The sequence below is a fragment of the Neophocaena asiaeorientalis genome, unplaced genomic scaffold (genome assembly GCF_003031525.2).
Source record: "Neophocaena asiaeorientalis asiaeorientalis breed wild unplaced genomic scaffold, Neophocaena_asiaeorientalis_V1.1 scaffold184, whole genome shotgun sequence".
Lineage (NCBI taxonomy): Eukaryota > Metazoa > Chordata > Mammalia > Artiodactyla > Phocoenidae > Neophocaena > Neophocaena asiaeorientalis.
In genome coordinates, this window is record NW_020185325.1 from 1,186,353 (window position 1) to 1,209,071 (window position 22,719).

At 34.1% G+C, this 22,719-nt stretch overlaps 1 protein-coding gene across 4 annotated transcripts in view; it reads left to right on the top strand.

Annotated features, from left to right (window-relative positions):
• XRCC4 (X-ray repair cross complementing 4) overlaps nucleotides 1-22,719 on the top strand; it is a 254,931-nt gene that overhangs the window by 22,028 nt on the left and 210,184 nt on the right. For 2 of the 4 annotated variants that reach the window (XM_024734326.1, XM_024734325.1), the window contains exons 2-4: nucleotides 3,108-3,171; nucleotides 3,653-3,801; nucleotides 10,598-10,773. In XM_024734326.1, coding sequence (XP_024590094.1) covers nucleotides 3,663-3,801; nucleotides 10,598-10,773 — 315 coding nt within the window. In that variant the 5' untranslated portion in view covers nucleotides 3,108-3,171; nucleotides 3,653-3,662. The remainder of the gene's footprint in view (nucleotides 1-3,107; nucleotides 3,172-3,652; nucleotides 3,802-10,597; nucleotides 10,774-22,719) is intronic. The other 2 variants (XM_024734324.1, XM_024734327.1) reach the window with 1 other exon arrangement.

Sequence of the window (22,719 nt, forward strand, 5' to 3'; positions counted from 1 at the left end):
TCCTGCAGTCAAATCCCACCTGCCTTCAAAGTCTGATTCTCTGGGAATTCCTCCTCCCATTGCTGGACCCCCAGGTTGGGAAGCCTGACATGGGGCTCAGAACCTTCACTCCAGTGGGTGGACTTCTGTGGTATAAGTGTTCTCCAGTCTGTGAGTCACCCACCCAGCAGTTATGGGATTTGATTTTACTGTGATTGTGCCCCTCCCACCTTCTCATTGTGGCTTTTCCTTTGTCTTTGGTTATGTGGTATCTTTTTTGGTGAATTCCAGTGTCTTCCTGTCCATGATTGTTCAGCATTTAGTTGTGATTCTGGTGCTCTCGCAAGAGGCAGTAAGAGCATGTCCTTCTACTCCACCATCTTGAAGCAATCTCATTACACTGTTAATTTTAGATTTTTTTCTATCATTCTGGAAGTTTCTCTGCTTCCTTGTGCTTTTTTCTGTAAGATAGTACAGCTCTAGCCTTCTATAATTAAGCATGCCTCTCATCCCCCAGAAGATAGAGAAGTTAGTTTTGTTTTGTGAAGAGTTCTGACAGAATGAGTTGTTTTGATTTTCATATTCATTTGTTAATTGAGAAAAATATGATGCTTTATTTAGGAGAACATAATAGTTTTGAATTGAGAAAGCAAATTAAAATGATTTAAAAATTTGGCTTTTATTAAAACGTATTAGTTATCAATGAAATGTCAATTAATAATTTACTTTTGGATTGTCACAACATAGTATTTATATTGGTCATAAAAATTTGAGGCAATTTTATACTCTTAGCTTTTTTAGGATCACCTAGTAAGAGATTCATGCTATGTGATTAAAGAATAATTCTCTCTAGTTATTCATCTTTGAACTGTGTGCTTTGTTCCTCATTTTGACTTTTTATAATGTTTTTTCTTTGCATATTTGTAATTTTTAGGGTATTCCTTTAGTTTTGTTAACATCTATAGCTTAAGTATCTCTTAATGAAGTGTACATGAGCACAGGATATTCCAGTATTAGAAAAAAATATAGTTTTTTGCTTTGAACTAAATAGTATGTGGCATATCGTAGTCTGGTAAGTTTGAGGTCAATCTGGGCAAGATTCTAGAGTGAATTACTGGAAGAATAGTTTTCGAATTAATAGGAAAATAACTTGTAATCAGTAGAAATGAGAGTGGGATCACTAAGAAAAATGTCTGTCTTAAACATGAGGGAAGCCCCTTCTTTTCTTTTTTTTTAATAGCACTCCTAGACTGGCAGAGTAAGTAGGTTTTACGTAGGACCATCTTGATATCCTTGTGACTTAAATGGAGGTATCAGCAATACACCCACCTAGTAGTAGTGATTGATGTCTAAGAGAGGATTGTTTCTAATGGCAAGCCACAGAAGTTTATGCTTGAGCTTGTTCTGCTCAACATTTTACATAAATGATTTTAATACTCAGAAGCAAGGTTTATTAAACTTTTAAATGGCAGGGTCAGCAAGAGATTATAAATGTGCTGGATCACAGTAACAGAATCACTATTCAGTGTAACCTTGACAAGCCAAATGTATAATATTTGAAATTGCACACCTGCAAAGAATGAACAAAGCAAAAATTGAACCTTGTACACATATTCGGTCAAATGATTTATCACAAAAGTAACAGCATTGCAGTAGGAAAGGGTAGTCTTTAATAAATAATACTTGGTCAATTTGATATCCATGTGGAAAAAATATATTTTGACCCCTCCTGACAATTGATGTACAAAAATCAATTCCAGATGGATTGTAGATCTAAGTGTGAGAGGTACAATTATAAAGCTCTTAGATAAACATAGGAGAACATCTTGGTGACCAAAGAGTTCTTAAGTAGTACAGAAAAAGTATAACTATAACATACAGATTTTGATAAATTTTAACTTCATGAAAATTAAGAACTTCTTTTCATCCAAAGTTACCATTATGAGAGTGAAAAGATAACTTACAGAATGGTAGAACTGTACATATATCTGTAAAAGGATTCATAATCCAAAAAGTAAAGAACAAAACAAAAAGAAAATAATATATCAGTAAGAACATCAATAAGAAAAATACAACTGAATAAAAACATTAGCAAGATTTAACAGATACTCCACAAAACAGGATGTTCAAATGCACAGTCAAGGTATGAAAAGGACTCAGCATCATTAATTATCAGGGAAATGTGAATAAACCATTGTGTAATACTACATACCCACCAAAATGGCTAAAATTAAAAAGATGAGAGTCCGCCTGCCCATGCAGGGGACACAGGTTCGTGTCCCGGTCCATGAAGATCCCACATGCTGTGGAGCGACTGGGCCCGTGAGCCATGGCCGCTGAGCCTGCGCGTCCGGAGCCTGTGCTCTGCAACGGGAGAGACCACAACAGTGAGAGGCCCGTGTACCGCAAAAAAAAAAAAAAAAAAAAAAAGATGAGAAATGTTTGTAAGGACATGGAGTGATCAGAACTGACATACCAAGTGTGTAAATTGGTACAAACCTTTTAGAAAGTTTTTGGCTGTGTACTACTAAAACTGAACATATGCATATCCTCTGGTCCAGAAATTTCACTCATGGTTATGTACTCATAGGTATATGCCCAACAGAAAAGCCTGGATATTGCTAGCATATTTATGGAAGCACTATTTATGCTAGTCAAAACCTGGAAAGTACTCAAATACCTGTTGCTAGTAGAATGGATAAATAAATTGTACTATACCCACATAATGGAATATTATACAACTATGAGCATGATCTACAATTCTAAGAAGCATTTCTGAAATGTAATGTTCCATAAAAGAAGCCAGACACAAAATAAAATGTGCTGTATGATTATATCTACATGAAAGTACAAAGATACTCAAAATTCTAATCTGTTAGGAAAGTGGTTATTTGGGGACACAGTGACTGGAAAAGGGGTGTTGTGAGAATGAGTTCTGGGGTGGTAATGTTCTGATTGCTGATCTAGGTACTGCTTACATGGATTTGCTCAATTATAAAACTTCCAAGTTAGGTTTTAGATATCTGTACTTTTGCCTGGATATAATACTTCAATATAAAGTTTTAAAAATACAAAAAGTTTATTAGCCTCAGGCTGTAATAGCTTGATATAATCCATCTCCATTACAGGGTACTTCTATCTCAGTGGACAGAGTGAGTCCTGGGAGCCCCTTTCTTAGAGAAGATGTGATAGGTATGGCCAACTCTTGGGTTCTGAGATTTTCTTTTCCAAATCTTTATGCTACTCTCCTTTTTCATTTACACAGTCTTTCTCCAGACAGAGACTAAGAACTTGATCCAATTTATCCTCACTAATTATAATCAGATTCCAGTCCTGAGATTATTCCCAGATCACTCACACAAGTTCTTGTGACTATCTGTCGTAGAGAAAGAGGCTTTGGGGAAAATGTGATCTTAATATTGTTGGAGATAGTAATTTTTATTCAGCTACACAACTTGGGCAAATCATTTATGAGCCTCTGCTTTTACCTGTAAAAATTGTGAATCAGTATTGAACAGAACTGTGATTTACTGAGTTTGATGGTTGGCTATTATATAGCTTTTTGTTTTACTTGTTTCCTTGGTGCTTTGTATAGCTGAGAGACCAGTACAGAAAGCATCATTATTTGATAGTCACAGTTTCTTGCAAAAATATTTTTTTTCTTTTATAACAGGTAATCAGAAATGGAGAGAAAAGTAAACAGAATCTATCTTGCTTCTGAACCTGATATAATTCATTTTCTACAAGTTGCTTGGGAAAAAACACTAGGATCTGGTTTTGTTATTACACTTACTGATGGGCAGTCAGCATGGACTGGGACAGGTAATGTTAAAAGCAAATTTTTTAAAGAAAAATTTCAATAATGTGCTATTCTTCAGTCCTCAGTGATACTTCAAATTAAAATGTTTCTTTAATAGATATTGGTTAAAATGAACATGATTGCTTTTACTTGTTATTGCTGTCTGATTTACACACAGATTTGTAATATTAATATTATTTTCTGTAGGTAATATTAATAGAAGGATAGAGAAATAACCATTTGAGTCTTAGTTCTTGGAGTTGGTCAGAGTTTTTAAAATGATCTCTTTATACAAAACATAAATAGTACTTTTTATATGTATCTTTTCTTAGGACCCCAGGGAAATATTGGGAGGCACAGGAAGGTGGATTGGCTGGGCCAAGGCTTGGGAGAGTGGGGTGGTGGTGGTTTTCTTTTTATTTCATATACTTATATTGTTGAATTATTTTCCAGTGAACATGTACTACATTTGTAACAAAAAGAAGCAGAACTAATAGCCTAAAACTTTGTAAACCAAAGTTCAAACCCATTTATGGGATTTTGGCTGTTATTTTATGAAATAGACTTTTGCTTTTTTTAATCTTTGGTAATAATCTTTTTAAAGAGGTTAATGACCCTGAAATCATTTATGGAACATTGCAGGTGTAAAGTCAAAATATCTAGAATTATGTTTTACTCATATAGCAAAATTTTGTTGATAATATACTTCTAAAGTGTTTTATTGAAAGATTTAAAAAGCTATTTCTACAGTTATGAAATAGTCATTTCTAGAGTTATGTTGTAAATGATGTTTTAGGTAAAATAATTTTGTCATGTTAATTTATGTGCTATTTGTATCTTCTATCAACTTTTGAAATATTCCCCTAAAATTTATTACTGTAATAATTATTATATCACCTTTTAAAATCACAATACATTGTGAAGTTTTGTTTTCTTCTTGAGTGTTACAAATTCTGTTATACAACGTAGTCAAACTGAATTTGTATTTACAGGGTTTTGGTTTTTATTACTCATTTTTTTATGACAGAGAATGAGGAATGGTAATATAAGTATTACTGTAAAATAAAGAAATTTCAAGGATAATGTTTGTAGTACCTGTTATGGTATCTATTTAAGCTGTAAATTTCTATGTAAGAGAATTCAGTGGTTGGTTGGTTGTTGCAGTGCAGGACTGGAGGAAAATTTGTCAGGTTAGCTCTATGTATGCTGGTGAAGGTATACCCAAGTGACAATAACTCTGTTTTGGGGTAAATGGTACACAGGGTTGAAGACCATGGCAGTAGTCTAATGCCAGTTTTCAGGGAGAAAAGAGCAGTTCCAACAGCACAGCCCAGGAGGCAGGTCCTAGGTGATGTGGTTGGTTGTATATAAGGAATTTATAACTTAGATATTTCTAATTAACAAAAGGTTTATTCTGTATAACAAGAAGTTATGGTCAGATGAATGACCTTGAGGTATTTTAAGAACCTTAATTATCAAAGAAAAAGATTAAATTTTGATGTAGTCAGTAAACCTCATTCACCAGGACAAAGAACAATAATACGTTGTTTGAATTTTTTTTTATATCATTAAGGACTGTGAAAAGAAAAAGAATACTGTGGTTAACTCTTAAATCTTAATGTAACCAGAAATTTAAGTTAACTTTACATTTATGGAACATTTTGTTTATGTCATACAAAATGTGCTGGCAGTTGTTCTTAATATTCTTAACATGAATATTGTTTCACTAGCCTACATTCATTGAGAGCAAAGTACACATCTAATTTGCCAACCACTGTTCATAAGTATTTCTATCAGTACATAGGACATACATGCCTTGATGGATATTCTCTGAAAGAAAGAATGAAAGGATGCCTGAAATATATAAAATTGGTTAGGAAAAAGAAGAAAGGAAACTACTCATTTTAGAGTTAGCATATATTTTAATGAAAACTCCAGTTTCATATTTACTTGTTGGCGTTGATCATAAATGCAGTATGTTTTACCATTTGTTTTTCAGCTAATGAAATTTAGTGTGACAAAAATGTGATATCAAACTTCTGTATCCCTTGGTGGATTGTTAATCTTTTGGCTTCCTGTACTGAACAAGCTTTCAAACAGAAAATTTTATACTGCACTGGATCTGGTCATTTATTTTCAAAGATATTGAAGTTTTAAATCTCACAAATGTTTAATGCCTTTTATTACTCACTTGTGTGAATTTCAGGGACAAAATACGTAATCAAATAATATAACATTGTTTCCATGTTTAGTTAAGTCTTATACATAAATATAATTTGGTTTGGCACTTTACAGATAGACAATAAGATAATTAAGAAATTGAAACAATTAAATAATTGAAACATGAAAATGAATTTCCTTCCTATACCTCATCCTGTTTTTTGTACAACTTTTTGATTTCTGCAACCTTCAATTTGGATAATTTTTTTTCTCTTTTCATTTGAGTGAAATTAAAAGGATGTGGGGTTCCTTTTAATCTCCCACACACTAAACTCACTGATTTATTTTCCATTAGCAATGTTTTATCTAATGAATGTTTTGGGGTCTAATTATCATGTGGTCTATCATCACTTCAACATTGTAGAGGATTATATCACAGGGTTAAGTCACAAAGTGGGTTAATGATCAATGACTGTTATTTGACTTTCATAAGAATTGCAGTCAGCGGTAAGAAACTTATATCACCCATCTCTGGGGTAAAGTTCATTGAAGAGTAAATTAAACTTTTTAATGCATTTATTATCAAATAATTATATCCACCTATATTTGTTCTAAACACTGATATGTTTGGTGACCTATATGGAGATTATGTGACAGAGCCCAGTAGAAAAATGATTTTTAAAGAATGAAGTAGAAAAGTGGGTCCGTGATAATGATGACTTATTACGTCTGTGTGTCTTCTCAGCTCTGACACAAACTTAGGATATGCAGTCTTTTGGTTCATTATACATAAGGATCCAAAGTAAAGAATTTTCTTTCCTTACTTACATCTTCACCTACCCATAAATGGTGTTAAAGTGATGCTTTCTTGGATTCTACCTGTCTGAGAACAATTCCTTGCTTTTTGGTCATGTTGGCCTGCTCACTTTTTATGCCATATTATGTTGCTCATCTGTATCCTTGCTGAATTTTATTATTTTCATGGCTTTTATCCCTGGTCACTGAAGTTTTTAAAGGAGCATTGACTGCTTACAGCTGTGCTTCCTGCAGCACAAAATTCAAAACCGGTGACCAAATTGTTTTTCTAGGATTGAAGTTCTAAATAGGCAGTCAGAATTTCACATTGACTGTTATAGGAAATGTTCAAGTAAATTTTTCTTCTTAAACTAATACCTTTTTTTTTTTACAAAACATATTTTTAAAGGAGAGGCATAAATAGAAATAATTTCCTTTCACATGTTTTTTTCCTCTCAAGAATGAAATATTTTGAAACACTAACCAATGCAGCATTCACAGATGGAGTAACATACTAAGAGGGTATCTGAAAGGTTATCTAACATGTCAGCACTTGAATCAAGGCTCCATAAGGCTGGCATTTTTGTCTAATGGTTGTATCCCTCATGCCTAGAATAGTGCCTGGCACATAGTAAATGCTAATTAAGCATTTTTGGACTAAATGAATTGAATCAATAAATTCTATTAAATATTTTCAGACAGGCATCTTTTCATTGTAATGAAATTTAGAATACTTTTTACTAGATGTTTTATCAGTAGACATACTTTATTTTTTTTTTAATATATTTATTTTATATTGGAGTATAGTTGATTTACAATGTTGTGTTAGTTTCAGGTGTACTGCAAAGTGATTCAGTTACACATATACATATATCCATTCTTTTTCAGATTCTTTTCCCATATAGGTTATTACAGAATATTGAGTTCCCTGTGCCATACAGTAGGGCCTTGTTGGTTAGCTATTTTATATATACTAGTGTGTATATGTTCATCCCAAACTCCTAATTTATCCCCCCCATCCCACCTTTCCCCTTTGATAACAATAAATTTGTTTTTGAAGTCTGTGAGTCTCTATTTTGTAAAGAAGTTCATTTGTATCATTTATTTTTTTGCATATTTTCTTATAAGTTTTTCTATAGTTGCATTAAAGATAGTTTCTACAGATTATTTCCTATTTCTCTGAGAAATAATTTCTCTCTCTAGGTACTTATAACTCTTCAAAATTATCCAAACACAGAATATGAAATTATTCCTCAGATAAGATGCATTTGCCTTCTTAATTTTATGTTTTTTCAGAAGAGCTAATAGGGTATTTGAAAGGTCAATAGATTTGATAGTGGTGATCATCTTAAATATGCATATGCTTCAGAGAGAGAAAAAAATATGTTGAAGTATTTTAGAAGCTGTAAAATTACACAAGCATATTTTTATTCTTACCTTTTTTCAAAGGCTGTGTTGAGAGGTCATTTATTTTCAATATTAGAATTTATAAAAAACTGATCAGGAAAAATATATGGATGCATTCCTGGACTCTCTTCCTCATTGCCTGTCATGGGGCTTCCAGACCCTTGATAGCACATGGACCAACGTTATGGAAAGCTGTTATATTTTTAGGGATTCTTTAATCAAGATTTTATTGTTTCTATATTATTTCATACCAGTGTGTTTTTTAAATATTATGGAAGTAAATAATTTAGCTAATGTCCCATATCTCTGCTTCACCTCAAACCAGAACAACCAGAGAGATATAAGTATGACCCCAGTTTTACCACTTACCTACTTCATGACCCTAGACCATTACTTGATCTCTCTGAGCCTCACTTTTATCATTTGTAAAATGAGAATATCTATCTTTCAGTGTTGTAAGGAATAAAATAGATAAATGTAACCTTTAAGTAAAAAAGTATAGAACCGTATGAGTCTTTCATCATTGTGGTATCCTGAGTTGATACAGGAAACCACCCAACCATACGTACCTTCCAAATAAATATTAGATTAAATCTTGTAATTTTAAAAGCAAATAAACAGACACATTGCAGCCTTTGAATGTAAGAAAGGGAATCCCCAGGTGCCATGTGTGAAGAGGTATCTGAAAACCAAAGTGGTTAATGGGAACTAAAGAACTATAAGTTCATGGAATATCTGAACTAGATACACATCTAAGTGACTGTGGTTGTAATACCTGAGTGGAGTGGCCTGTTGAGACTGCAGGCCTCTTAAGGAATTTCTTTATCTCTAAAGATAAAGAAAGTAACCTGGAAGTGATCCTGTTAATAAAATCTTTAAAAAAACAGACAAAAAAATTAACTCTGGCTTGGAGTTGTAGAATCAGAGTAGTCACTAAGGGTTATGAGTAAATTAAAATTCCTAACAGAAATCAGAATCCTGTCTGTGTTATATAAGTGTGAGGGTAGGGGGTTTAAATTTGAGCTGTCTTAAATTTGCCGCAAGTGTAAAAACCAAGTGAAGAAATTAACTTTCAAAACTGGTCCAGAACTGGTGAAACCTGTAGGGACTACAAGAAAGGCCAACCAGCAACCTTCATTTAAAGCCTTAAATGAAGGGCTTCCCTGGTGACACAGTGGTTAAGAATCCGCCTGCCAATGCAGGGGACACGGGTTTGATCCCTGGTGCGGGAAGATCCCACATGCCGCGGAGCAACTAAACCCATGCGCCACAACTACTGAGCCTGTGCTCTAGAGCTCATGAACCACAGCTACTGAGCCCACGTGCCACAACTACTGAAGCCCACGCGCCTAGAGCCTGTGCTCCACAACAAGAGAAGCCACTGCAATGAGAAGGCCACACACCACAACGAAGAGTAACCCCAACTCACCACAACCAGAGAACAGCCCGCGTGCAGTGAAGACCCAATGCAGCCAAAAATAAAATAAATAAAATAAATTTATTAAAAAAATAAATAAGTAAAGTCTTAAATGAAGATTTTCTGCTGTCCAGAGCACTTGATACTCTGGCTAGAGGAGAGTCATGTTCACACCTCACAAAGCAGGAAAGGAAAAAAGGCAGAGCAAGAATGTGTCAGCAGCTAGAAGAAATGGCATTCATACCCTAGGAACCACGCAAAGAGAGTGATCTGAATGAGATCTTAAATATATTTAAATCCTTCAAATATTGAAAAGAAGGGTGTGTCAAGAACAAGGTATTATGAAAAAGAAACAGAGGATATCTAAAATTGAACATGTAATCATTGAAGTAAAAATCTCTACGGATGAGTAAAACATCAGCTTTAAACGTACCTAGACGAGAGAATTGGAAACCAGATATATAATATAACGCAAGCCGTAGAGGAGACAATAAATATTAATTCCCTTCCCTTTCCTTCCTCATCGACTCCCTTCATCTACCATTTTTATTGTTGGCACATAATGAGATGAGAAGAATGAACTCCATTTTTACTTTAATTTGACTCTGCCCATGTGAGTGAGAAATAGACTATAGACTATTTAATCTCTTTAATAATTGAGGCAAGGAAGAAAGATGTTTTAAAATATTGAGCTTATTAATCATTATAGGAAATAATTGCTATGACCTAGGAGCAGGTACACAAGACGGTTGTTTCTGTGGTACCTTATAATCCATGTATTTGATCTGAGGACAGAGAAAGAACACAAGGAGTCTAATGCTTTCCAATGAGATTTGAGACTAAATTAATGTCTCAAAAATTGCTAGTTCAGTTAAAAGGTATAATTTGACTTAAAAATGTGTGGTGCAGACATTGATTTTACTTTTTGTTTAAATTTCTGTTACATAAGTAATAAATTAGTAGCAACAGGTAAATATGTTTATTCTTAGGTTTAGAATTTATTTTCAAGTAAATAAGGCTTTTATTATTGTTTCTCATAGTTTGTGAATCAGAGATTTCCCAAGAAGCTGATGACATGGCAATGGAAAAAGAGAAATATGTTGATGAACTGAGAAAAGCACTGGTGTCAGGAGCAGGACCAACTGACACATACAAGTTCAATTTTTCGAAAGAGTCTTGTCACTTCTCCTTTGAGAAAAACTTGAAAGATGTTTCAGTAAGTAAAACTTTCCATAATGTTATAATTGGTAAAATGTTAGAGAATACTTATTGAGAAATTATTTAAGTAACTAGCATATTATTCCCAGAATAGCTCAGAAACAAAAGTTTAAAAAGTACTTGGTTTCCAAGTTGGAAAAATGCTTCAAAGTTATAGTCATTAAATGCTTTATGTTAATGAATTGTGAAAAAAACTATTGGAAAATATATTTCATTTTTAATGCTTTAAGACTAAGTATTATTGAGATAATTACACGAATGAGCAGTATGAAAAATGGCGTCAGAAGTTTTAGACCATGAGACAAGGCTTACTGAAATGAGTTTGGGGAAATACTGATTTTTTTTTTTTTTTTGAAATACTGATTTTTGAGAAAGAAAATAATATATTTTTCTTTGAATATTTAATAATTATAACCTATTTTCTTCTTTATTAGCATGTATTTGCAATTACAAAATTATATAGATAAGTGTAGTAAGACATTTGATTAGAAATTAAGGTATTTTATTTATATTATCAAACTTAGAAGTATTAAAATAGAAAGAACTTTCAACCCAAGCTTTCTTAAATTTAGAGACAGTTATTGAACAGTTTGTGCCAGAACTAGATTAAGTTTAAAAAATTCTTTTAAAAAAAATCTTTAATTCAGAATGATTAAAGGGATTTCACCAATTAGAGAAACATTTGAAGCAACAGATGGAATCATTAATTTGAAATATATATTATCCTGTATAGAATAATACAGAGAGCCTGGCTTCAGTAATTGTTTCTGAAAAATTTAGAATTATTCTGAATTGTTTAGAAGATACATACTTATAGTACTTATCTGCCAATTTATGTAAGTTTCAATAAGCTGAGGTTCTTAAGATGATAATTTAAATTAGGGTAAGGTTTGAACTGACTACTGAAATTTTGTTATTTATCGCAAAGTACTCTTTCCTGTGGCTCAAGTACAATCAAATGATGTTATATACTATGGAACTGCTGACTGTTTCTTCTAATATTTTGAAGCAGATCATTGTCAAATTGGTTATAATGCCATTTCCCACTCAACAAGCATATGTATGTAATGACTAACATTATTTCATACCTCCAGTTTCTGGTTTTCATATGTGTTGTGTTACACTGGTACATAACAAATTAAGAGTGTGAGAGTACTTTTGGGTACCTGAAAGGCTTTTGGTATCTTTGACATGGTGAAAAGGAGGGTTTGGATGGAGTACTTGCCATGCTTAGCGTTACATCGGATCTTGCCGCCTTTGTGAAGAAAGTCCTCATGACTTCAGTTGTTTACAGTTGGCTTGGCATGTATCAGACTCAAAAACCGTGACAATAATCCTGAAAGATAGCTTGCTTACTACCCTGATATTAATCAACTTTATCAGAGCCAAAGGCTTGAACCACTAGCTTTTCAACAGGTTTTCTCAAAAAAATAGAAACAGATTAAGAGATTCCTAGTAAGGCAGATGAGTGTTGGTTCCCTAACAAATATGCCCTAAAGCACTACAATGCAGTTTAGATTCCTGCCTCACTATTTATTCATTTATTAATTTGCCTATGAGAAAAAGAAAGGCTACTTTCAGAATGGTTTGTTGAGGAGGAGTTCATGACTTGGCTTACTTGAGAGATATTTTTGGATGTTTGAATGAGATAAAACTTTCAGTATGAGGTGCTACAGTCAGCCTTACAGATGCAGATGAAAATCACAAGTTTATTTGGCCAAATTTCCGTGGGAATCTTCTAGTGCTGTAGGATGTGCTTCTGCAAATTGAGTTTCAGAGTGACAGTATCTTTTAAATTCATCTGCTGGCAAAAATATGCAGACAATTGGAAATATGGCAGAATACTTTTTAAGGCTAATTTTGCTTTGGATGACCTAAAACTTTAAAAGGAGTTTGTAATCCATTCCTTGATGACACAGATGTCTGATTGTTGCCAAAAATGACCACCTACACTTAGAAGAAAAGAATGAACATAGATTCACCTTAAAAGGTTATAGTGAATTCTGTTCTGTTGTTGACATAAGGTTACTCTCCCATGACAAAGAATATTCCATGAGTTCTAAGTACATTAGCTACCAGTTTCATACCTCTTAGAGTCAGGGTTTTTGGGCATTTGTTGTCATCAATTCAAGAAGTTTTATGTGTCTAATTCTGTGTTGAAGATCACTGCATAATTTGAACATTTTGAGTATTCAAGTCATATGACTTATTTGAAATTTACATTTCTATCAAATTTTCTCCTTTTTTCCTATTTTTAAAAAGGAAATAACTACTAATTTTTATATTCAAGAAGACCTGTATTTTTTTGAAATATTACCTTGTGTTTTAATTGTCCATTTCCAAAGCAATGAAATATTTAATATGTATAATGTGTATGTTGATGTTTATATACATTTTTTTTGAGGAATGGATCCATAATTTTCATGAGATTGCTTTTGAGCTCATAATACTCAAAATTTCATTTTTGCTCTCATTGGCTTTTCCTTACAGATAACATAGACTTCTAATTTTAGCTTAATTCTCATTGGGATAAATGTTGAATGGCCAGTTGGATGCTAACTCTTTTTCTCCGTACAGTACAAACCTCTGGGACCCTTCCTGCTCCATCACCAGGACACTTCAGTTGGCAGTAGATTGTTCTGGATGACAGCATACTCTAGTACAAGCATTTAGAACTCATTATCTCTTCACTATAAGTACTGTTGCCTACTCAAGAGATTATCACGTACTTTGTGTCACTCTTTTCGCTCTGCCTTTTACAGTTCTTATGGATTTTGCAGTATATACTTTGTCATGCAAATAATACGTCTTAATTAAAAATGTCTTCCTCTTCTTCTCTCATAATTTGCTCTGTTCCTTCAGAAAACATTTTCATTCATGAGCCATGTAAAAAAGACCAAATTTTTTTTTGATAAGAGTAACCCTGGGGGGAGACAAAATACCTGTATGCAGAAAACTATAAGACACGGATGAAAGAAATTAAAGATGATACCAACAGATGGAGAGATATACCATGTTCTTGGATTGGAAGAATCAATATTGTGAAAATGACTGTGCTACCCAAAGCAATCTACAGATTCAATGCAATCCCTATCAAATTACCAATGGCATTTTTTACAGAACTAGAACAAAAAATCTTAAAATTCGTATGGAGACACAGAAGACCCCGAATAGCCAAAGCAGTCTTGAGGGAAAAACATGGAGCTGGAGGAATCAGACTTCCTGACTTCAGACTATACTACAAAGCTACAGTAATCAAGACAATATGGTACTGGTACAAAAACAGAAACATAGATCAATGGAACAAGATAGAAAGCCCAGAGATAAACCCACGCACCTATGGTCAACTAATCTATGACAAAGGAGGCAAAGATATACAATGGAGAAAAGACAGTCTCTTCAATAAGTGGTGCTGGGAAAACTGGACAGCTACATGTAAAAGAATGAAATTAGAACACTCCCTAACACCATACACAAAAATAAACTCAAAATGGATTTGAGACCTAAATGTTAAGACCAGACACTAAAACTCTTAGAGGAAAAGATAGGAAGAACACTCTTTGACATAAATCACAGCAAGATCTTTTTTGACCCACCTCCTATAGTAATGGAAATAAAAACAAAAATAAACAAATGGGACCTTATGAAACTTAAAAGCTTTTGCACAGTAAAGGAAACCATAAACAAGATGAAAAGGCAACCCTCAGAATGGGAGAAAATATTTGCAAACGAATCAGCAGACAAAGGATTAATCTCCAAAATATATAAACAGCTCATGCAGCTCAATATTAAAGAAACAAACAACCCAATCCAAAAATGGGCAGAAGACCTAAATAGACATTTCTCCAAAGAAGACATACAGATCATCAAGAAGCACATGAAAAACTTCTCAACATCACTAATTATTAGAGAAATGCAAATCAAAACTACAATGAGGGGCTTCCCTGGTGGCGCAGTGGTTGAGAGTCCGCCTGCTGTTGCAGGGGACACGGGTTCGTGCCACGGTCCGGGAGGATCCCACAATACCATGGAGTGGCTAGGCCTGTCAGCCATGGCCGCTGAGCCTGCGCATCCAGAACATGTGCTCCGCAACAGGAGAGGCCACAACAGTGAGAGGCCCGCGTACTGCAAAAACAAACAAACAAACAAACAAAACTACAATGAGGTATCACCTCACACCAGTTAGAATGGGCATGATCAGAAATCGACAGACAACAAATGCTGGAGAGGGTGTGGAGAAAAGGGAACCCTCTTGCACTGTTGATGGGAATGTAAATTGATAGAGCCACTATGGAGAACAGTATGGAGGTTCCTTAGAAAACTAAAAATAGAATTACCATCTGACCCAGCAATCCCACTACTGGGCATGTACCCAGAGAAAACCATAATTCAAAAAGACACATGCACCCCAATGTTCATTGCAGCACTATTTACAATAGCCAGGTCATGGAAGCAACCTAAATGCCCATTGACAGATGAATGGATAAAGAAGGTGTGGTACGTATGTACAATGGAATATTACTCAGCCATAAAAAGGAATGAAATTGAGTCATTTGTTGAGACGTGGATGGATCTAGAGACTGTCATACAGAGTGAAGTAAGTCAAAGAGAGAAAAACGAATATCGTATATTAACACATGTATGTGGAACTAGAAAAATGGTACAGATGAACCGGGTTGCAGGGCAGAATTTGAGACACAGATGTAGAGAACAAACATATGGACACCAAGGGGGGTAAGCCACGGGTCAAGTGGTGGTGGTGGTGTGCTGAATTGGGTGATTGGGATTGACATGTATACAGTGATGTGTATAAAATTGATGATTAATAAGAACCTGCTGTATAAAAAAATAAATAAAATAGAATTCAAAAACTTAAAAAAAAAGAGTAACCATGGGTTCATAGTTTAGCTTGCTCATACATCTGTTTTCTCATCTATAAAGTTTTGAAGTGATTTCTTGGATTCATTCCAGGTCATCTAACATACTGCAGTTTTATGTTTCTAAAAATAGTCCTAATGAAGGAAAGCCATGAGGTTTGAAAGAAAATTAAACATGATAGGCACACATACACACCCTCCCCCACACACTAGAAGCATACATGAAAATTGGCTTTAGGTTTCTATTAGAATTAAAATAAAGTCTTTTTGCATTTTCTTTCCCTTCCTCTCTCCTGCCCCCACCAGCAGATATTGGCTTCGGATACAGTTAGCCTGAAAACTTGATGACTTAAAAAGCATGGAAGTTTGCTTTTCTCTGATGTAATGATCCAAATAGGCAGGCCTGGGTTAATACAATGGTTTTATGATGCAGGGGCCCAGGGAGTTTTTAATCTCATTGTTACTCTTATGCTCACCTTTCAGGCAACAAGACTGAGTTAAAGAGAAAATAAAGCACACATGCATTTTCTTTGACCATCACTGTAAAATTGCAAGCATTACTTTTGCTTGCATCCCATTGTCCAGAACTGTCACATGGCTTCACCTAGCTGCAAGGGAATCTGTGAAGTGTGATCTTCAGCTGTGTCCTATGCCCAGAAATTTTCATTACTGTGTAAAAAGGGGAAGGTGGATATTGAGGGACAAGGAGCAAGCTCTGCATGTTACATTTTAGGAGAGATTGAATGATCATTCAATCATTTAGAAGGGTTCACTTTTACTGTTACAAGGGTCTTTCTCCAGAATTTTCATTATAAATAATTGTTTTAGTTGTTTAAAAAATGTTACAACATATAGTAAGGTATAGGTTAGTTTGTATCTTACTATATGTCATAACTTTTTTTAAGTGGAAGTTAAAAAAGTTCAAACAACCTCTCTATATTTATTTAACTTACATTTCTCAGATATATAAAAATGAAGTAAAATAAGTTAGCCCAAAGCATTCAAAGTTGTTTTTAAAAACAGCAGTCTAAAATCCTATATTATTGCCATGTGTCCCTGTGGTTTGGGGGACTTTGAAATCAAATGGGTATTTCCAGATGAAATATCAGAATTGGAGCATTTGTTATGGTACTCTGCCAAAGAGTTTGTCAAAAATAGTAATGATTTTCAGGTTTGTGGGAGTATGGGTTGCAAATGTGGTACTTGAATGCCTCAAAAAGAAATTGCAGTATTCTTTATTTCTATGATAAAAATATTTGTATACGTCTGCCATTTTTGTATTAAACGCTTTATAATTCCTGACCTTTTGGAATGTGGGAACTAAATCAGTAATGTAAGTGGTGCAGAAGTCCTGCTCAAAGTATATGTTTTGTAGTTAAGCCATGGAAAAGACTTCAGAATTATTACTTTAAAAAATTAAGTTTTAGTTATACAGCTTTGTATTTGAGAACTCATTTTCCTTTTCTTTTTTCATATTGCTCTGCTTTGATTTAAAGTGTTTTCTTCTTTTATAAGAAATACCTCAGTCATTATATTTTAATTTTTTCAGTTATTCCAGGATTTTTCAGAAAATAACTTAGAGCAAAAACAGAAGTAGGAAGTAGCATGTAAAAACTATGCTCTAAGAGAACTTTTGAGTATTAATATTTGCTTATTATTTTTCAGTTAATCTCCTTTTCAGTTAACACGTACTCTCACTTCATCATGTGGTGTTGGCATCATCACTCTCTGTATGTGAGGAAACAGTTGCTAAAAGCATAAGCAAGTTCCTAAGGAAAGCACAGGTAGTAAGTCAGGTAGGGTAGAATCCAGGTCTCTGTCAAAATCAAGTAAAAATTTTCTTGTTGTTTAGGTGTAGTGTACATACAATAGAATGTACCTATGTAAAATTCAGTTTTCATTACTCTAGACAGTTCCTTTGTGCCTCTTTGAGGTCAATCCCCAATTAGCCCCTTTCTTCCTCACTCTGCTTACTCTCCAGGTTCCAGGCAGCCACTAAACTTTTAAATTTATTTGGACTTATACTGAGGCTCCAAATATGATCTCTCTTGTTCAGTGGTCTTTGAACACTTGAAAGAAATGTTTATTCTGCTGTTTGGTGGATTGTTCTATAAATGTCAGATCAAGTTGGTTGAGCTTGTTTAAGTTTTCTATATTTTTGCTTATTTTCTATCTACTTGTTGCACCAATGACAGAGAATGTATTCAAATCTGTAACTGTAATTATGGATTGGTTTATTCTCCTTGAACCATAATCAGGTCTTGCTTCATGTATTTTTGAATCTTTGTTATAAAGTGCAAAACATTAAGGTTTGTCTTGTCCTCGTGATGATTTGATCCCTTTATCATTATGAAATGACCCTCTAACACTTAAAATTCTTTGATCTAAAATCCACTTCCAGCTTTCTTTTGATAGGAGTTAGCATGACATATCTTTTTCCATCCTTCTGCTTTTGACTATTTTTGTCTTTATTTAAATTGGGTTTCTTTTAAGAAATATATAGTTGGATTTTGCTTTTTTAATCCAATCTGGCAATCTGTGTCTTTTAATTGGGGTGTTTAGGGCATTTACAGTTTATGTAATTATTGATGATGGTTTTAAAATCTGCTGTCTCTTTCTGTTTCACCTTATTTCCTTGTTTCTCTTATTGTGTCTTTTTTTGGCCTACTTTAGTATTTTTTTATGATACTATTTAATCTTTTTGGTTGGCTTATAACTCATTTTTACGCTATTTTAATGCTTGCTTTAGAGTTTATAGCATGTATCTTTACCTTATCACAGTCTACCTTGAAGTGAAATACTGCTTTACAGATAGTTTAAAACTCTTATAGCAATATACATTATATATACACACACACATTATACATCCATTTTTTCTCTCCTAGCCTTTATGTTATTTTGGTCATACATTTTACTTCTATTGATATGTATGTTATAAACTCCACAATGTATTGTAATAATTTTCGTTTTTAACAGCCAATTAACTTTTAAAATCTATTTTGAAATAATTTTAGACTCACAAAAAGTTTCAAAAATAAGACATAGAGTTCAGGATACCCTGCACCTGGGTTCCCCAATGATAACAATATATAACCATAGTATATTATTAAGAGCAGGAAATTGACATTGGCACAATATTATAAACTACAAACCTTATACAGATTTTGCTACTTTTTACAAGTAATCTGTTTTTTTGTTGTTATGCTTTTTTGTTTCGTTTTTGTGTGTTTATACTTATATGAATTTTATTACATGTATGGATTCATATAACCACTACCACAATCAGGGTGCAGAACTGTTCTATTATCACAAAGAAACCTCTTTGTTCCTTTGTGCTACCCCTTTATAGTTGTACCGGCTCTCCAATGTAACCCTCAGCAACCACTTATCTGTTCTTCATCACTGCGCTTTTGTTATTTCAAGAATATTACATTAATGAAATCATATAGTATGTAGCCTTTTGAGATTAGCTTCCCCCACCCACTGAGCATAATAATGCCCTTGAGAGACATTCAAGTTGTTGCAAATATCATAATTTATTTTTATTTATTTCTGAGTAGTCCATTGTATGACTGTATCCGTTTGTTCATCCATTAATGACTTAAGAACATTTGTGTCATTTCCACTTTTTGGCTATTACAAAGCTGCTTTAAACATTCATGCATAGGTTTCTGTGTGAATATAAGTCCTCATTTCTCTAGTGCAGAGATTGGCAAACTATATCCTGTAAATCGGCTGCCCATTTTGGTAAAGTTTTACTGGGACATAAGTGTGCCCATTTGTGTATTGTCTGTGGCTGCTTTTGTATTATAATGGCAAAGTTGAACAGCTGCAACAGGACACTGTGGTGTGCAGTGACTGAAATATTTACTTTTGGTCCTCTTAGAAAGAGTTTGCTGATCTCTGCTTTAAGATAAATATCTAAGATTGGGAATACTGGCTGTATGACAAGTATGTGTTTACCTTTATAAAGAAACTGCTAAACTGTTTTCCAAAGTGGGTGTACCATTTTATATTCCTACCTGAAATGTATGAAGGATCCACACTCTTTGCAGCACTTAGTGTTGTCCGTATTTTTTATTTTAGCCATTCTAATAGGCATGGTATGTATGGTATCTCATTGTGGCTTTAATTTCTATTTCCCTAATGGCTGAGGATATTGGTTTCATGTGCTTATTTGACATCTGTATAACCATCTTGGTGAAGAGTCTTTTCAAATTTTACCCATGTTTTTAGTTGCATTGTTTGTATTTATTTATCAGATGTGTGATTTGCAAATATCTTCTAATCTATCACTGGTATGTTCACTTTTTTTTTGTTTTAGAGAAATTGAAGAAGAAACCAGAAGTTTCTAGGAGGTTGAAATGAGGTTTTTTTGTTTTTTTTCTTTTAAAATTTATTTATTTATTTATTTTTGGCTGCATTGAGTCTTCGTTACTGTGCGTGGGCCTCTCACTGAGGTGGCTTCTCCTGTTGCAGAGCACGGCCCTAGGGCACGAAGGCTTCAGTAGTTGTGGCTCGTGGGCTCTAGAGCGCAGGCTTAGTAGTTGTGGCGCACAGGCCCAGTTGCTCCACGGCATGTGGGATCTTCCCGGACCAGAGTTCGAACCCATGTCCCCTGCATTGGCAGGCGGATTCTTAACTGCTGCACCACCAGGGAAGCCCTGGTATGTTCATTTTATTAATAGGGTCTTTTGTAGAACAGAAGTTTCTATTTTTGATGAATGGTCCAATTTGTGGATTTTTAAAATTTTTATGGATTATTCTTTGGTGTCATGTGTAAGGACTCTTTACCTATCCCTAGGTCATGAAGATTTTCCATGATTTTCTTTAAAAAAGTTTTATAGTTTCACGTTTTACATTTAGATCTATCATCTGTTTTGGGTTACTTTTGTTTAGGTTAAGGTTCATTTTCTTGGATATGAATGTCCATTTGAACTAAGACCATTAGTTGAAAAGACTCTCCTTTCTCCATTGAATTGCTTTTGCCCCTTTATTAAAAATCATTGGCTGTACTTGTGTGGGTCTATTTCTGGACTCTGTATTCTGTTTCATGAATCTATGTATATATCCCTCCACCAGTACCACACTGTCATAATTACTGTAGCTACATTATAAGCCTTAAAATTAGGTTGTGTAATTCCTCTAACTTTATTCTTTCTTTCAATGTTGTTTTAGATAATTTGGTTTCTTTGCCTTTCCGAATACATTTTAAAAGCAGCTTTATTTACAAAAAAACCACAATTGAGTCTTCTAGTCCATAAGCACAGTATTTTTTAGGTTTTCTTTGATATCTTTCATCAGTATTTTGTAGTGTTTATTAGCACACAGATCCTGTACGTGTTTTGTTAGATTTATTTCTAGTTATTTCAGTCTTTCTGGAATTATTATAAGTGGTTTTATTTTTTTTAATTTGAGTTTCCAATAGTTCCATTACTCATATATAAATATAGTTTATTTTTTTGTGTTGACCTTATAATCCCCAACCTTGCTAAATTTCCTTATTTGTTCCAGAGTGTTTTGTTGTTGTTGTTTTATTGTGTGTGTGTAGTTTTGTTGGTATCTTTTACTTATATAATAATGTCTGCCAGTGGGTATAGTTTTATTTCCTTTTTTCCCCCCAGTCTTTATGCCTTTTATTTCCTCTCTTTGCCTTATTTCACTGGCTAGGATATGAAACTACTATGTGGAATTTTAGTGGTGAGAACAGAAATCCTTGCCTTATGCCCCATTTTAGGGGGAAAGCATTCAGGCTTTCACCATTAAGTATGCTGTTAGCTATAGTTTTATTTTTCAAATGCTCTTTATCAGATTATGGAAATTTCTTTCTATTCTTGGTTTGCTGATGGTTTTATTATGGATAGATATTGAATTGTCTTAAATGCTTTTTTCTGTATCAAGTCATGGTCATATGAGTTTCCTTTTTTAGACTGTTAATATGGTGGATTACAAAGATTGAGCTTTTGCCTTGCATTCCTGGAATATACTTGATCATGGTGTATGTCTGTGGTACTGGGGAGAAGAGTGCCACCTGATTAGTGCAGGGTGAGAATGGCTGGATGTTAAGTCCCTGCCCACCATTTCCATGGCCACAGCCCCAAGTAGAGAGAGGAAGGGACTTCACCTTCTGAGTTCAGGGTGAGGGTGGTAGACGAGGTTCCACCTACAGCCTCCTGTCTTTAGTACAGGATTGGGATCAGGATGGGGATAGGCATGTTTCTTCTGGGTTCTTAGCCTGAACTGAGAGGGGAAGGGTTTTAGGTAAAAGGCTTCTGTCTTTCCTGGCTACCCTTTTCTACTTACCACGGCCAGACAGAAGTAGTTTTTCTTTTTGTTTATTTGTACCCACTGGTGTTTTCATGTTGCAGGCTTCTTTAATATCCAGGTTGGATATATGAAGGTCAACAAAACAAAACCAACCAGGGAACTTTCTGCCAAGTCTTTCCTCAAGTTCCAAGGTTCCTAGTAAATCTGCTTTCTTTTCTCTACCTTAAAGAATCTTTTAATAGTTGCTTTAAGTCTTTCAGGATTTTTGTTTGTAATTAGTGAGAGTAATAGAATGTAATGAGCTATCTCCATCTTGTCCAGAATCAGAATTCTGAGTTGTCTTTTAAAGTGATTTAAATATTTTGAAAGTCTTTTATATTTACCCACAAATTTACCTCTTCTGGAGCAATTCATTATTCTGTGTAGATCCAGTTTTCCATGTAATATTATTTATGTTCTGTCAGAAGGACTTTGTTTAATGTTTCTTTTCATGCAGGTCTGCTTGTGATGGATTCTTTCAAGTTTTGTGAATCTGCAAAAGTCTGTATTTCACCCTTTTTAAAAGATATCTTCACTGAGTAGAAAATTCTAAGTTGACAGTTTTTTCTTTCAGTACTTTAAAAATGTTGCTCTATTGTCTTCTGGCTAGTCAGTTGTCATTGTTCGTATCTAAGCAATGTGCCTTCTTTCTCCAGCTTCTTTTAAAATTTTTCTCTTTATCACTGTCTGTGAACAATTTGATTATGATATGCCTTAGTGTAGTTTTTTATATTTATTGAGCCTCTTTGATCTGTTAGTTT